The 15,861-nt window shown below is 41.3% G+C and overlaps 1 protein-coding gene across 16 annotated transcripts in view; it reads left to right on the top strand.

The window, feature by feature from the left end:
* The window catches only part of TENM3 (teneurin transmembrane protein 3), a 606,711-nt gene extending 591,247 nt beyond the window's left edge, over positions 1–15,464 (top strand). For all 16 annotated transcript variants that reach the window (XM_081269536.1, XM_081269543.1, XM_081269542.1 and 13 more), the window contains 4 exons: positions 1,633–1,929; positions 5,366–6,977; positions 9,977–10,107; positions 12,160–15,464. In XM_081269536.1, the coding sequence (XP_081125662.1) occupies positions 1,633–1,929; positions 5,366–6,977; positions 9,977–10,107; positions 12,160–12,915 (2,796 nt within the window). In that variant the 3' untranslated portion in view covers positions 12,916–15,464. The remainder of the gene's footprint in view (positions 1–1,632; positions 1,930–5,365; positions 6,978–9,976; positions 10,108–12,159) is intronic.
* Positions 15,465–15,861: the final 397 nt, after the last annotated feature.

Genomic DNA, 15,861 nt, shown 5'->3' with positions numbered 1-15,861 from the left:
CTGATGTGAGCTACTGATGTGATCAGTGTGCATGTGTGTGTGTGTATGTATAACAGTTTTATATAATGTCTTAATCTATTTTCTGTTGCTATAAGAGAGTACCTAAGACTGGGTAATTTATAAAGGAAAGAACTTTATTTTGGCTCATGGTTCTGAAAGTCTAAGAGCATGGCTCCAGGATCTTTTCAGATTTTGGTGAGAGCTTCATGGCAGAAAGAGGAAGAGCAAATGGGCACATTTAGAAGGGGACCAAGGAGTTAACATGGTTCAAAACAACCTGTTCTCAAAAGAATTAGTCCATTCCTGTGAGAACCAATTCAGAATCTTGAGAACAACATTAACCACTCTTAAAGGCCCATCTCCCAATACCACTACATTGGCAACCAAATTTCAACCCAAGTTTTGAGGGGGACAAACCACACACACACACACACACACATTTATATATATATATAAACAGATCAGCTGGAGCTATCAATTTTGAAGGTCCTCATTAGAAGATAGTGATGTAAAATTAAGCCTTTCCCATTTGATTTTTTTTAAAGAGAGAGAGAGAGAGAAAATTTAATATTTACTTTCCAGCTTTTTGTGGATACAACATCTCTACTTCACTTCTGTGTGGTGCTGAGGATCCAACCCAGCACCCCACGCATGCCAGGAGAGTGTGCCACCACTTGAGCCACATCCCCAGCCCTCCCATTTGATTTTTAACAATCCAAACAGTAATAAAGGTGTGGAAGACCAAAGGATATAGTACGGTCTCTGCCCATAAGGGTTCACAGTCTGCCAACACTGTTGGCTACATGTGAATCAGAATTCAATCAGGACCACATTTCCATTGCAATAATGAATGCTGGTTTGTGTATGTCTTGGATCATAGACTGTAACAGTCAGATTTAGTTAAAGTCTAGACATGGCACATAGCCACACAGAGACCCAATCGCAACAACATGGCACTGGATTTGTAATATTAAGTGCAATATTCAGACTGTGGATATGTGGTAGTGAAGGGCTCTGAAGTCCCTGCCAGTTAACCAGATGTTATCAAAAGAAAAAAGCATTCTCAAAAAATCGTGACTTTTCAGCACTGGGCCAAAAGCAATGATCATGTTTGTAACCTCCTGCTATTTAAACCCATTAATAATTTATAGTAATGTGGGTTCCAACTTCTACTTAACTGATGTTCAAAGCGTTAGAGTCACATTAACCACTGTGTTTTATTTAATGTAACCATGATTAATTTACTAACGCAATTATTTTCCAGTGTCTTTGAGGGGAGGAGCTTTGAGTAATTTACATAGGTGTCATGTTTATCACCTTCAGATCTTCTGAAAAAACTTAAAAGTGAATACATTTTGGAAATTTTCTTATCGGTTGCTTTAGTTTACAAAATTTAATTGAAATGGTTTTGAACAAATGCCAGGCTGTCTTTCTGCTTAATAAAACCTTTTAAAAGAGCAGTTAATCTACTGCCTGGCACTTGTACCCAAGAAGTTGCTAAATTAATTTACTGACAAAGTGAATCAATCATAATAAATGGTGTTTAAACAATACCCAGGACTCTGAAGAGTAATAAGTGACTAGTATTGGAATAATATGATTTATTTTATCATCTTGTTTGTGTGCTAACAGGTTAATGGCAGAAACCTCCTTTCAGTTGACTTTGATCGAACAACAAAGACGGAAAAAATCTATGACGACCATCGTAAATTTCTGCTGAGGATCGCCTATGACACATCAGGGCACCCAACTCTCTGGCTGCCAAGCAGCAAGCTGATGGCTGTCAATGTCACCTATTCATCCACTGGTCAGATCGCCAGCATCCAGCGAGGAACCACTAGTGAAAAAGTAGATTATGACGGACAGGGAAGGATTGTATCTCGGGTCTTTGCTGATGGTAAAACATGGAGTTACACATACTTAGAAAAGGTGCGTCTGCACGGTGTGGTTTCAAATAAGGATGGGATGATTAGCGTTTTCCAGCAATCACCCTGAGCATTACAAGGTGGGGTGGGGGGCCGGCAACATGGGAAAGAGTTCCATTTATTATTCTAAGTATCAATATGGCAGTCGTAGTGTTACAGCAGTGATGAATTTCTACATTAGCAAAGTAGTTTCTCCTTAGTTAAGTTTCACTATCCGAGACCCTTTTAAGTGATTTATGTTGTAAACAAACAAGCACTAACACTATCCACCTGCCAAGCTTGTACATCGACAACATTCACAAATTAGACCTTGAGCTTGTAAGTCATTTGTAAATAATTCCATGCTGGCTCTTTCATTTAAGAAAGAGCCTTACATTAGCACAGTTAAAGCTGTCAGTTTTGCATTGTTCCTGGCAGAGCTTCAACATAACCATAAAAAGCATGTAGGCCTATTTATGCATTATTAACCAAAAGAGGTTATTTTCTTAGAAAGCCACGCTTTCAGATACTTTGTGGCATCTCTCTTTTCTCCTATATATAATAGATAAGCATTGCCACTTAGGCTTTTTCCAATTCCTAAGAACTATACACAATACCAGAAATAGAGACTTAGAGTTAGTTGTACATCTGCAAAATGCTGAGCTGTACAATGCATGGCTTGGGGTATTGACTAGGGTCAAAAGGAAATGAAAAGGGAAGAAAAGGGAAGGGATGGTCTCCCATAATTCTGTTCTTAAGACATGTAATCCACCTAAGAGCATATTCATGAGATGTTTCATTTGAGATAGACATTAGCACTTGAAAATGATGCAATTTTGAGTTCTTTTACATCTCAAGTCTCAAAGCCAGTTACACAGCAGCCTGTTACAAACTCGACCGTCAACAGTTGCTGTCTTTACCCTTACATGTATCAGAAGTTACACAGAGTAACATCTGTCATATAAAATACCACAGGCACATCATTGCTGTACTCACCTCCCACAATCCTGTTCTTCATCAGAGGTGTTCCACAGAACCCCTCAGTCTATACCAACCCCCTCCACATGGGCCATCTCATCTGATTCCAAGTGGCCTATACACAGACTGTAACCTTCCTGACAACCATGTTCAGTTTTAAAGCACAGTGCAGTATTTAAGGCAGCCTCCCAACTCTGGAATGCTTTCAGCCAGGACCGTCCTGGCCAGTCTGCTCTTGCAAACCCGGTTGTCTTCTCTCCTTAGAAGAGACTCACCCTTGAAACCATAGATAATGCCTGTTGCATGACAAGCTCTAAAGATAGTAACCATTCCACTCCACTGTTGGTTAATTGTTTGCCAAGAGACCATTGAGTCTACACATTTACTTGTCTGGGAATAAATCCTGACACCTGGCAGGTATTTTACCCTCCAACCTAACAAGTCCCAAGGCAGCTTCTCTAAGTGGGAAAGGAATAGACTAGAAAAGTTTTCCCAATTTAAGTACATTACAGAGAAGGGTAATAGAAATATGAATACTTAGACTCCCCCCCAAAAAATTGACAGTGGTGATGTGGCTGAAAATGTGTAAATGAACCAAGGAGGAGATCATTGATAAGAGCCTTGGTCACAAAATGGCAAAGACAGTAACCAAGATCACCTGCTTGCATTCGTGGAGATCAGAAAAACCAATGAGTCCTTTCTCATTACCTCTCCCAAATTCCTAAAACCATCCCAAACTATTTCCATTTGTTGCAAGGATAGGCGCCCAAATTCAAAATTACTTATCACAAAACAAGGAATATTTTACTAACTACCATCGAATATGTTAAGTGACTGCAAAACTAGGTACAAAATTTCTGTGAATTGCAGTTGTTCAAGCCTTCCTTGGGAGAGTGCAAACTTTTCAGGGAAAATTCTTGTGACATTTACTATACAACCCATGTATTAGTCGGCTTTCTGTTGCTGTGACAAAATACCAGGTTCATAGGAGGAGGATTTATTTTGACTCAACACTTTCAGAAGTTTCAGTTCATGGTCTCTTGGCTCCATTTTTCTGGAGGCCTGTGGAAAGCAAAACATCATGGCAGGGAATATAAAGCTACTCATCTCATTCATGGCCATCAGGAAGCCAAAAGAGAGAGTAAGAAGGAGTCATGGTCCCAGTGTCCCCTCCAAGGGGACACCCTCAGTGACCTAACATCCTTCCACTAGGCTCTACCTCTTAAAAGTTTCACCACATCCCAATAGCACCAGAGGCTGGCAACCAAGCCTACAACACATGGCCTCTAGGGGACATTTAAGATCCAAACCATAGCACCCATGTACAAAAACTGCCCCTAGGATATAGCCACTGAGGAATTCTTCAGGCATCTATATCATGAAAACTGTTTTTGAAGATTGTGGAAAATAAAACACGAGACTTGGATAAAGGATTGTGCATTTCCATATCAGAAGCAAAGAAATAAGTCCAAGGGAGCATCCTAGCCTAACCCTCCTCCCTGTCCTACCATCATTCCATTGGGTCTAATGGGGGTTAGAGAACTTTACCAGAGGGAAGAACCACCCAAGCCCTATATTATGATTGTGCTTCAGTTAACCAGCCTTAGGACTGACATTTTCTCCTGTTGGCCCAATAAATGAATGCCATTCATCTTTCAGCAATTACTTGAAAAATTTATTTTTATTCATATAGTTATTCACTTCATAATTTAGCACCAAAGTATATGTAGTCCAGAAACCATTATTATATAGCACTTGGGTGCAAATCAGATTTGGTACCCACAAAAGGAAATATCAAAATGTAGATTTTAGTGTCAATACAGATACATTGTAATAATTTCCTAAATAAATTGCCATATCTAAACCCATATCTCTAGTGAGGATATTTACAGTTCTCACTCATCATGTGATTAACAGTGTTTGTCAACATTGATGCTTTATGTACATGTTATCCATTTGGGGCTAATTTTATGCCTCCTCTTCATGGCATAATATTTTGAATGTTTTGTTCCTCCCCCAGATACACTGGAAATTAGGACATGATTTGAGTGACTCTTCAATCAAACAAGGGGGAAAGCCATCCTAGTAAATAATTGCTAATTATGGATAGGATTGCATTTTCCCCCATGCTATTTTCTCCTTGAAATATTGTCTTTAAAGCAGCTTTGTTCATGCCTGTATTATGACTTCTCCAAATCCATTGACAATCTGCTGGTTGGCTGTGAATGCCTGGGAAAAGAATGGTGCAATCATGACAAGCAGCACATTATGAATCTTGAGCCACTAATTGCAGAACCCCCCACAATTAAGCATCCAAGCAAATTAGGCAGGGAATCGTTAACAACATGTAAGGTCAAGGATAACTCAATTAAAATGAAAACCATTTTCTCAGGCGGAATGTTTCTGTGTATTCGTGGTCACTAAATCTGCTTTCACTTCCCCCATTTGCAAACACTGGATAACACTGTGTGCTCTCTTTACAGTCCATGGTTCTTCTGCTTCATAGCCAACGGCAGTACATCTTCGAATACGATATGTGGGACCGTCTGTCTGCCATCACTATGCCCAGTGTGGCTCGCCACACCATGCAGACCATCCGGTCCATTGGCTACTACCGCAACATATACAACCCCCCAGAAAGCAATGCCTCCATCATCACAGACTACAACGAGGAAGGGCTGCTTCTGCAAACGGCTTTCCTGGGTACAAGTCGGAGGGTCCTATTCAAATATAGAAGGCAAACTAGGCTCTCAGAAATTTTATATGATAGCACAAGAGTTAGTTTTACCTATGATGAAACAGCAGGAGTCCTAAAAACAGTAAACCTCCAGAGTGACGGCTTTATTTGCACCATTAGATACAGGCAAATTGGCCCCCTGATTGACAGACAGATTTTCCGCTTTAGTGAAGATGGGATGGTAAATGCAAGATTTGACTATAGTTATGACAACAGCTTTCGAGTGACCAGCATGCAGGGTGTCATCAATGAAACTCCACTGCCCATTGATCTCTATCAGTTTGATGACATTTCTGGAAAAGTTGAGCAGTTTGGAAAATTTGGAGTTATATATTATGATATTAACCAGATCATTTCCACAGCTGTAATGACTTATACGAAGCACTTTGATGCCCATGGCCGCATCAAGGAGATCCAGTATGAGATATTCAGGTCACTCATGTACTGGATTACAATTCAATATGATAACATGGGTCGGGTAACCAAGAGAGAGATTAAAATAGGGCCCTTTGCCAACACTACCAAATATGCTTATGAATATGACGTTGATGGACAGCTTCAAACCGTTTACCTAAATGAAAAGATCATGTGGCGTTACAACTATGATCTGAATGGAAACCTCCATTTACTGAATCCAAGCAACAGTGCACGTTTGACACCTCTTCGTTATGACCTGCGAGACAGAATCACTCGACTAGGTGACGTTCAATATCGGTTGGATGAAGATGGTTTCCTGCGTCAGAGAGGCACAGAAATCTTTGAATACAGCTCCAAGGGGCTCCTAACTCGAGTGTACAGTAAAGGCAGTGGCTGGACAGTGATCTATCGTTATGATGGCCTGGGAAGGCGTGTTTCTAGCAAAACCAGTCTAGGACAGCACCTGCAGTTTTTTTATGCTGACCTGACTTATCCCACTAGGATTACTCATGTCTACAACCATTCGAGTTCAGAAATTACCTCCCTTTATTATGATCTCCAAGGACATCTTTTTGCCATGGAAATCAGCAGTGGGGATGAATTCTATATTGCATCAGATAACACAGGGACACCATTGGCAGTTTTCAGTAGCAACGGGCTTATGCTAAAACAGATTCAGTACACGGCATATGGTGAGATCTATTTTGACTCCAACATTGACTTTCAACTAGTAATTGGATTTCATGGTGGCCTGTATGACCCACTCACCAAATTAATCCACTTTGGAGAAAGAGATTATGACATTTTGGCAGGACGATGGACAACACCTGACATAGAAATCTGGAAAAGAATTGGAAAGGACCCAGCCCCTTTTAACCTGTATATGTTTAGGAATAACAACCCTGCAAGCAAAATCCATGATGTAAAAGACTACATCACTGGTAAGCTTTTTTAATTTTCTTTTCAAAGTGCTAAAGTTTTGTAACCATTGGATTAATACAATAAAATAACTGGAATTGGCCTTTTAAATGTATTTGTCTCTGTGGATTCACAGAGAAACTATGAAGGTAAAATGAAACACGGTTTCTTCCTACCAATGCTTAAGCACACAAGTTTTGAAATGACATGGAATCTAGTTATTTATGGAGGGGGAGAGACACGGGGAAGCAAAAGACAGGATAAACTCACAGTTCCAAAATGAGGGTTTCCATCTCAATGGCTCTCCTACAAATTGTGTGGCTTTATAAGCAAGGTAATTTTTTGAGTCTCAGTTGCTCTTTTATTCAGTTTCCCAACAGAATATCTAAGGCAGTCACTTATTAAGAGGAAAGATTTTGGCTCACAGTTTTGGAGCTTCCAGTCCATGTTCAATTGATCCTGTCGCTTTGGGCCTGTGGCAAGGCAGCATGTCATGGCAAGAGCACCTGGAATACAAAACCACTCGCCTCATCAGCCAGGAAGCAAAGTAGGAAGAGGAAGAGACCTGGGTCCCACAGATCCCTTCAAAGGCATGCCCCCAATGACCTAAGGCCCCAGATCTCAAAGGTTCCACCACCTGGCAATAGCACCACCCTGGTGGAACAGTTGTCTAATACATGGACAGTGGGGAACATTCAACATCTAAACTATAGCAGTTGTCTTAAGTATAAAGTGGGAACAATAATACCTATCCACAGAATAAAATATAAGAATATATGCAATTTTCCATTACACGGTAATTGCCTTATAACTGTATAATGTTGGGTTTTTAATTCATATGTAAGACTCTACTAGAGATAATTATGGGAAACAACCCAGTGTGACCACCCTCTCATCCCTGGGAGGTTTTGCCGCCCTCTTTATTGCCATCATGTCATGACAATAATGGAGCAGTTTCTCCTCTCATTGCTTAGCCAGTGGATTCTGTTTCTCTTCTTGCTTCTGTCTTCTCACACCACTGTCTTCATCATCATTTAGTTCAATTCTTGCATGATGACACTACTGAAATGCACACTAGTATTCTACCACTCTGATAATTATCAGGCTATAGATTTAAGATCTTTCCAATTTTGGTGCATGTTACTCTTTCAGTGTTGCAAGAGTTAAACCATCAATTCCCACTTCTGCCACCAAAGAACAACCAGAATATAGGAAAGACCAGGTCTTTACAAGCACTAGCTGACTCCTTCGCTCATCCTTTACTCCAAGAATTCTGAATCCTCCTGCTTCCGATTTCAATTATGTTGTCATAATTAACCTTTCTGCCACATCTAGGTTTCCTGGAGGAAGTTTCTTTCCTGTTTTCTGTTTTTGTTTTAGGGGTTTTCTGTTTTGTTTCGGCTTATGTTGGATGCCCCAGGCTGCCTCTTTTCTAGCTCAGTGTCTGAGGCATAGTGAGATTTCTGTTCTCTCAGTTCTCAGGACAGTTCTCAAAATGCTGCCCCCTGTTCATTTTGCATCTGCTTCTTACTTTTCCAGACTGCCTAAAGCTTTCCATATCTCTTTTCCATGTGAACCAGCTGGAAATCCCTTCTTTCAGCAACCTAATTCAGCCACCCCCTCCTGGTATTCTCATCCAGGGTGTTTCAGTACATATGTGTATTCAAATCCCATTATTTGGCAGTACTTTTCAATCCTTAAGATCCTTCCATTTGTACTTAGGCAGACAGTGTGTAAAGTAGAATCTTTGCCCTCAAGACTCCAATATTTGGAAGAAAAAAATTTCCCCAAAACGTTAGACTCCCCTGTGATCTTTTACACACTCCCACAAAAAAAAGTACCACTTTCCATCCTATGTGAACAATGTGGGGATTTTTTTCTTCCCCACTACCACTACCACCAGCCCATTTAAAGAAGAGAGAATACCATGGGTTCTGTAGGCAAATGGACAAAGCACCTGCCCGCCTGGCGATGAGGTGAGAGTTTGTGCCCTGGAGAAGGAAATAGGAAGCAAGTGGCCCTCCATCATTCTGACAAGCAGTTTACCACTGGTTATTTAAGGGGTGTTGACAGGGGCTGCCTGAAAGGCTGGAAAGCCCACAGCTCCTGAATTCATCCTCTCCTAGCAACGTGGACTGTGGGGAATGCCATAGCAGCATTTTCTGAAAAACATCAAAAGAGAGATGGAACAGCATAAAATATATTAGGTGAAATGCAATTTCAAATTTTCCAGCAATGTGCTTAATATATAAAATAATCTACACCCAACTGTACTCATAAAGCTGCAAGCCTGCTGAGTAGTTCTGTAACATTATAACCTCCAGAATAGAATAAAAGCCTTATTCTGAGCTTAATGGCTTTTGGAGTCACATGGCAATATTTTAAAATACCATTTTAAAGGTTTCCACGTTCTCTCCCCAAAAAGTTTGTCTCCACCTGTGCACAGTGAGCCTTTGAAGTCATAACTGATGGTAATCAGAACTTCTGTGCCCTTGGCCAGTGTTACCAGCTTTTAGCATTCATCTTTGATTAAGAATCAACTGTTCATTTTAATACTCTCAATTGAGGGTTTTTATTAATAGAAAATGGGTTGTAGAAGTCCGCATATCCTTGGGCTAGCTTTTGAAAGCTAATAACACACAACTTCTATTTAAGAACAGCCTTTACTAACTACAAAACAGATTTCATTTGTTTTCTACGACGTCTTTTTCATGCTGCTGCACATTGTTATTACCCTTTTCATCATTATTACTGGCACAGGATGCAGTTTCGCACTTGTGACAGCTTATCCGCTCTCAGAGTGTCTAATATTTGTCTTTTCTGTAGCATTTGCCATAGGTGTGTTATTGAGGTTATTGTCTTCCAGTCTAAAAATAGAGAGTAGGTTTGAAATGGTAGGAGGAAGGCAGACACATGTTTTCAGATTATTTGTGAAATTAGAGTGTTTTTAAGGTAAGAATTTAAATTTACAAAAGTACAAAATAAACCCTAACACCTTTCATTTTGAACATTCTTCTCCTAGATGTTAACAGCTGGCTGGTGACATTTGGCTTCCATCTGCACAATGCTATTCCTGGATTCCCTGTTCCCAAATTTGATTTAACAGAACCTTCTTATGAACTTGTGAAGAGTCAGCAGTGGGATGATGTGCCGGTAAGAAAACAAAAAGCAGAACTATGAAAAGGTGAAAAATGGCTGCTTGTGTCGTATTTACCCATAGTTAATCAAACTAACCCTTGTGAAAATTGTACCAAAGACACTTTTTCATCTTTTTACCCTTTTAAGGAGGGAAAATCCACATTTCCTCTGCATTTCTGTTCAGCAAACCAGGAGCCCGTTAAAAGGCTTAAATCTCTTTTTAGTGTTGCTAATAAAAATACAGAAAGACATTATCAAAAGGTAATAAAAGGCAGAAGCTCAATTGTGAGTGCTAGGTTTCCACAGAGAACCCCATGAAAGTACAGTTATGACACTTGGGACCTGAAAGTGAAGACACAGTAAACAAGAGGGCAAGGGATGCATATTACAAATTGGCACCCCACAAACAATGCCACAGAGTTCAGCCTGTTTAAAATATTCACAGGGTTTCATGGCAGAAAAAAATTAAAACTAAAAATAAAATGTCCTCAGTAAGGCTCTACCAACAACCAGGTGTTCAAGGGAATTTTCCTGGAAATAACAAATTAGGAGGCCTGCAACTGTTGTGAGAAATAACACAAGGAAAAGGATGGAAAACTGCAAAGTCAACACTGCCATGTCAGAAAGTGGCACTTTAAATTGCCATCATTCAATGATCAGAAAGGAATGCACAACAACACGCCAGACTTTCTAGCTTAGAGCAAGAATAATTAGAGATCAAGAAATTGGGTTGCCCATTAGTGATAAGAAGAAGAGAGTGCAGAGTTTATTAGAAAGATTAATCCCCACAGCAATCTCCTATAATTTCAACGAACACAAAAAGGGCAATCATGATCACCACGGCGCACGCGCACACAGTATATATATACACTGCCAATTTATCTATATTCTGGTGCATGTTTCATACTTAACATGAAAGCTTCTTTTTTCCCAGCTGTCACCTTTACATTTAAAAAGCACAACCCATCAAGGTCCTAGGAGCCATGTTAACATTTCTAATTGCAAATGTATCTACACTGATAAAGGGCCATGAAGGCACTCTGACGTTTCCTAATATATTTGAACATGCACATCCTAATTGTGTATGATATTCTAACATGTCTGAAAACACTTAAGTCTGACTGTACAAATGGACTTGCCAACTTTTTCTCCTAAGCAGCCTTTTAATATGGTTCAAGTTCCCTGTCAAGAGACGTGCGCATTAAGGACAGCTTAGGGAATCAGGCAGAGATACTGAGGCTGCCCAAGTGCAGAAAACAAATGTTTCTTTGCTGCAAATGAAACACATGTTTCCATTTGGGAAACACTGTCCAGACAAACATCTGGTAGTATAAGAAATGGCTGGGTTAAGATGCCCCAATTTGAAACATTTGCCAATGATGATGATCCACTGTCCCTAAGTCTCTGAAAAATAACTGTTTTCCTAAAGTAATACTCATCTCCAGCTACCCCACTGCCCACTCATCCCTCTACATTTCAGTTCTGCAATTACACTGAAGATTTTCATCTGAGAACTGTGTTCACCAGGAGAGGGGGCAGAGTTGACTTCAATCAGAGAAAAAGTATTTCAAAGCATATGAAATGGGGCCTAGTGATCTGCCCCAAGGCACCCCAGCCTTTGGAATCTTTCTGTGCTCCTACTTTCTTTCTCCTTTTTGGAGAAAGCTGCTGCAGTGTGAGGGCTTGATAAACTGGGTTCCCCACATGGGGTGAGTATGCCAAGAAGCATCTAGGAATTATAAAGGAAACGCTAAAGATAGGAATATTTTGCCCAGGTTAGAAACTAAAAGAGCTTATGGTAATACGTGATGGAGTTCCTTCTTTTAATATTTCAGAAGCCATTTGGATCACCTTGGGGAGGGGCTCTTGAATGCAGCCCTCCCCCCAGGTTTGTAAGCCTTTCATCTCTTAAAAAACCAGATAAGGTTTTAATAAATGCCTATGTGCTCTCCGCCCACGGCCCCCCGTTTTGTGGTCCAGAGTGGGAAGGCGGCCGGGATTTGCGGCTCCCTTGCAACCAGGTGCCACAACTTTTCACCCGTCCGCCTGTTGTGTTTTGTTTTTCAGCCTATTTTTGGAGTCCAGCAGCAAGTGGCGAGACAAGCGAAGGCTTTCCTGTCGCTGGGGAAGATGGCCGAGGTGCAGGTGAGCAGGCGCAAGGCCGGCAGCGAGCAATCCTGGCTGTGGTTCGCCACGGTCAAGTCGCTGATTGGCAAGGGCGTCATGCTGGCGGTCAGCCAGGGCCGCGTGCAGACCAACGTGCTCAACATCGCCAACGAGGACTGCATCAAGGTGGCAGCGGTCCTCAACAACGCCTTCTACCTGGAGAACCTGCACTTCACCATCGAGGGCAAGGACACGCACTACTTCATCAAGACCACCACGCCCGAGAGCGACCTAGGCACGCTGCGGCTGACAAGCGGCCGCAAGGCGCTGGAGAACGGCATCAATGTGACCGTGTCGCAGTCCACGACCGTGGTCAACGGCAGGACTCGCAGGTTCGCCGACGTGGAGATGCAGTTCGGGGCGCTGGCGCTGCACGTGCGCTACGGCATGACGCTGGACGAGGAAAAGGCGCGCATCCTGGAGCAGGCGCGGCAGCGCGCTCTCGCCCGGGCCTGGGCGCGCGAGCAGCAGCGCGTGCGCGACGGCGAGGAGGGCGCGCGCCTCTGGACGGAGGGCGAGAAGCGGCAGCTGCTGAGCGCGGGCAAGGTGCAGGGCTACGACGGGTACTACGTACTCTCGGTGGAGCAGTACCCCGAGCTGGCCGACAGCGCCAACAACATCCAGTTCCTCCGACAAAGCGAGATCGGCAAGAGGTAACCCCCGGGCCGTCCCGGCTGCTGCGGAGGGACGGCCGCGCCACCCTCTTCCGCGAAGACGACCAAACTGGTTTGCTGCATTTCTCTTGAGCCTACACCACACTCCTTTGCTCAGATTTTTCTGTAGCACAATCCGAATTGGACTCTCCAACACAGAAGAGCCTTCCAGGAGAACGATACTGCTATTAAAAATGTACACACAGACACACACAACACAAAAACAAAGACGACTCTTTTCTGAATGACCTTAAAGGTGATCGGCTTTAAAGAATATGTTTACATATGCATATCGCTGCACTCAGTTGGACTGAAAGTATTAAAAGAAAAAAATCATAAAGGAAAAAAAAAAGGCCTAAACATTTTGCTCTGGGCCATGTGTTCCTTTGAGGCACTGTATTTAACTAAGATTTAAAAAAAAAAAAAAGTGTACAGTGTTTCCAAATATTACCGAATTGTCGACCTTTGCTTACAAAGAAGTAGTCTCTCTGCATAGGATGTGATATATATCTCTGTTCATTTTACAATGTGGGGCAAAATTACTGTTTATAGACAACCCAACTTCTTTCCCTGTGCTGCTTTGTAAAAGGACATTGGCACAAGTGACTTCTGCTCCAACGGGGATTTAATAATGGATTTTACAATGCTATCGTGGTTTGCCTTGGGGGGGAAAAACTGGCAAATAGAATCCTTGTCACTGATAAGCAAAGGAAACCCTGATTTTTTTGTAAATTATGTGAGACAAGTTGTTTATGGATTTTTATATGAATTACAATTTACTGTACATCAAATATTAGTCTCAGAGGAGTTAATTTATGTAAAGTGTTTAAAAAGTTTATACTTAAAAATAAAATGATAAAAACATGTGAACCGTGTGATTTTTTTAAAAAGGATTGCACCTTTTATTATCTGTTATAGCTATACAGTATAAATTATTATATTGTAGAGATATAACAACTTATGCCTATAATGTCCAGAAGTGTTAATATTTTTGTATTAGGTTGAAAAAAAAATGTGCAACTTTCTATCACTAGATGGATAGGACAGTGCAATCCTAAGTGGGTGGCTCATCCGAGAACTGCTCCTTTCTCTTCCTTCTCTTTTTCATCATGCCAGTGACCTCAGCCGTTATCAACTAAGAGGCACAGTAGAAAACAAAGGCTGGTGGAATGTAACAGAAATGGGGGGTTGGGCGGGGTAGGAGGGGTTCTCTGGCCCTCTGTGGCCCTAAAAGTCAATAGGGAGTTGATATAATTAACCACAGGGTTTTTACTGTTAGAGTACTGCCCCCTGGATGCTCCATCTCATGTTGGAGGAGAGAGACCACATCAGATGTTCCGGAAACGTTTGTGAGAGGAAAGGATCTGATGTCGTCGTGACCATAACCTGTTGTAGTAAGGAGTAGGAAAGAACGCAGACACCCAACAGCGGTGAGCGAGCCAGAGGGAGCCGGTCAGGGTCACTCTGCTGGTCTTGGACGTGGACCCTCTGGTCGCAAGAGGGACCAAAATAGGGATGCAGAAGGTCCTATAAGCCCTCATGACCCAACCATCTTGAGGGCTGGTTTGAATGGCAGCCTCTGCTGTCTCGGGGTAGCTGGGTGGCAGATCCAGCAGGAAGGGAACTGACAACCGTGCCCCCTGCACATGGAGCGTGTGGGCGCCAGCACAGCGCCGTCTGCACTTGTGTGCGGGCCCAGCCGCTCTGACAAATCTCTTTAGTGAGCACCAAATTCAGCCACAAAAATATTTTTAGAAAATATTTCTCAGTTCATTGAGCTATAGTACACACTGTTTTCCTCTATGTATAATGGTGATAAAATATAGCAAGTGAACATGTCGTAAATATAAAGGTTCAAGTGATGTATTGAAAATAATTTTCTAACTGCTTTGTATGTATCACATACTCTAAATTGCACAGTAGGCGTGTTTATTAAACAGATTGGCTGGGAAAGTTTCGAAATAGCTACTGAATTTACAGTATCAGTGCTATTACTGTCTTTGTGTATTTGGTAGAGCATACCGAAGTAATTAATCTTCTAATGAATGCTGATATTTTATTAGAATGAAAGCACAGATTAGCATTAATATTTTTTATCCTGGAAATCCTTTGGCAAGTATTATGAAGCCCAAATTTAGAAAACTATGAGATTTCAAACCACATAAACATGGCTCTGTTTTACATTTTTATTTTTTAACTGTTAACTTAGATATTTGCAGTTCTGTTTGATGGAACTTCTGCAGGACTGTATTTAGCATGCTGTAAGTACTTTTGGGTGAAATAGGCTCTGAGTCTAAATTCTCAGAAATGTCTCTGATGTATTGACCATGAAAAGCTTGTACCACATGACAGAAGTGAAATCTTAGTCTTAACCTCTTCTTGACATGGACTGGTCTTTACACTGGCACCGATAAATGACACATTTGGAGAATCTCCTGGTGCTTCTTTTAGATGAAGTCAAATCAACCCAATTAGTGTCTTGTTAGTAGGTATAATGAGCCTATTTCTTTCTAAAAAGGCTTGTGATCTGGACATGCTTTTACAAGAAATAGTGACCTTGGGGAATATGTAAACAAAAGATCTTTTTCTAAGAGTTGGGGGGGTGGGGGACTGTATAATGAAAAGAATTAGCTTACAAAAAAAGAAATTGATATTCAAAGTATTTTAGGCAAAGCCAGTCAAAATGCTTTCATGATATTTTGAGATGTAAATTTTGTCTGATTTGTATTGTTCTTTTCATTTGCCTTCTTAACTTTATATGTGACCTGAATTTTCCATAACTTGATGACTATAGATTGCATCTAGGCATTCCAATAAAAGCCAACCCAATGTGTGTGTGTTTATACATTTTTTCAAATCTTGGACTAGCCAGTATTGCTTTTGTATTTTACAATGGAGTAAGAAAAAAAAATGCAGTTCTTGGGGTATCAACTCATCTGCAACCCAGTTG

Source organism: Spermophilus citellus (genome assembly GCF_964194105.1).
Source record: "Spermophilus citellus genome assembly, chromosome: 16".
Classification (NCBI taxonomy): Eukaryota; Metazoa; Chordata; class Mammalia; order Rodentia; family Sciuridae; genus Spermophilus; species Spermophilus citellus.
The sequence above is the reverse complement of the archived record's forward strand: the minus strand, read 5'-3'. Positions and strand labels throughout refer to the sequence as shown.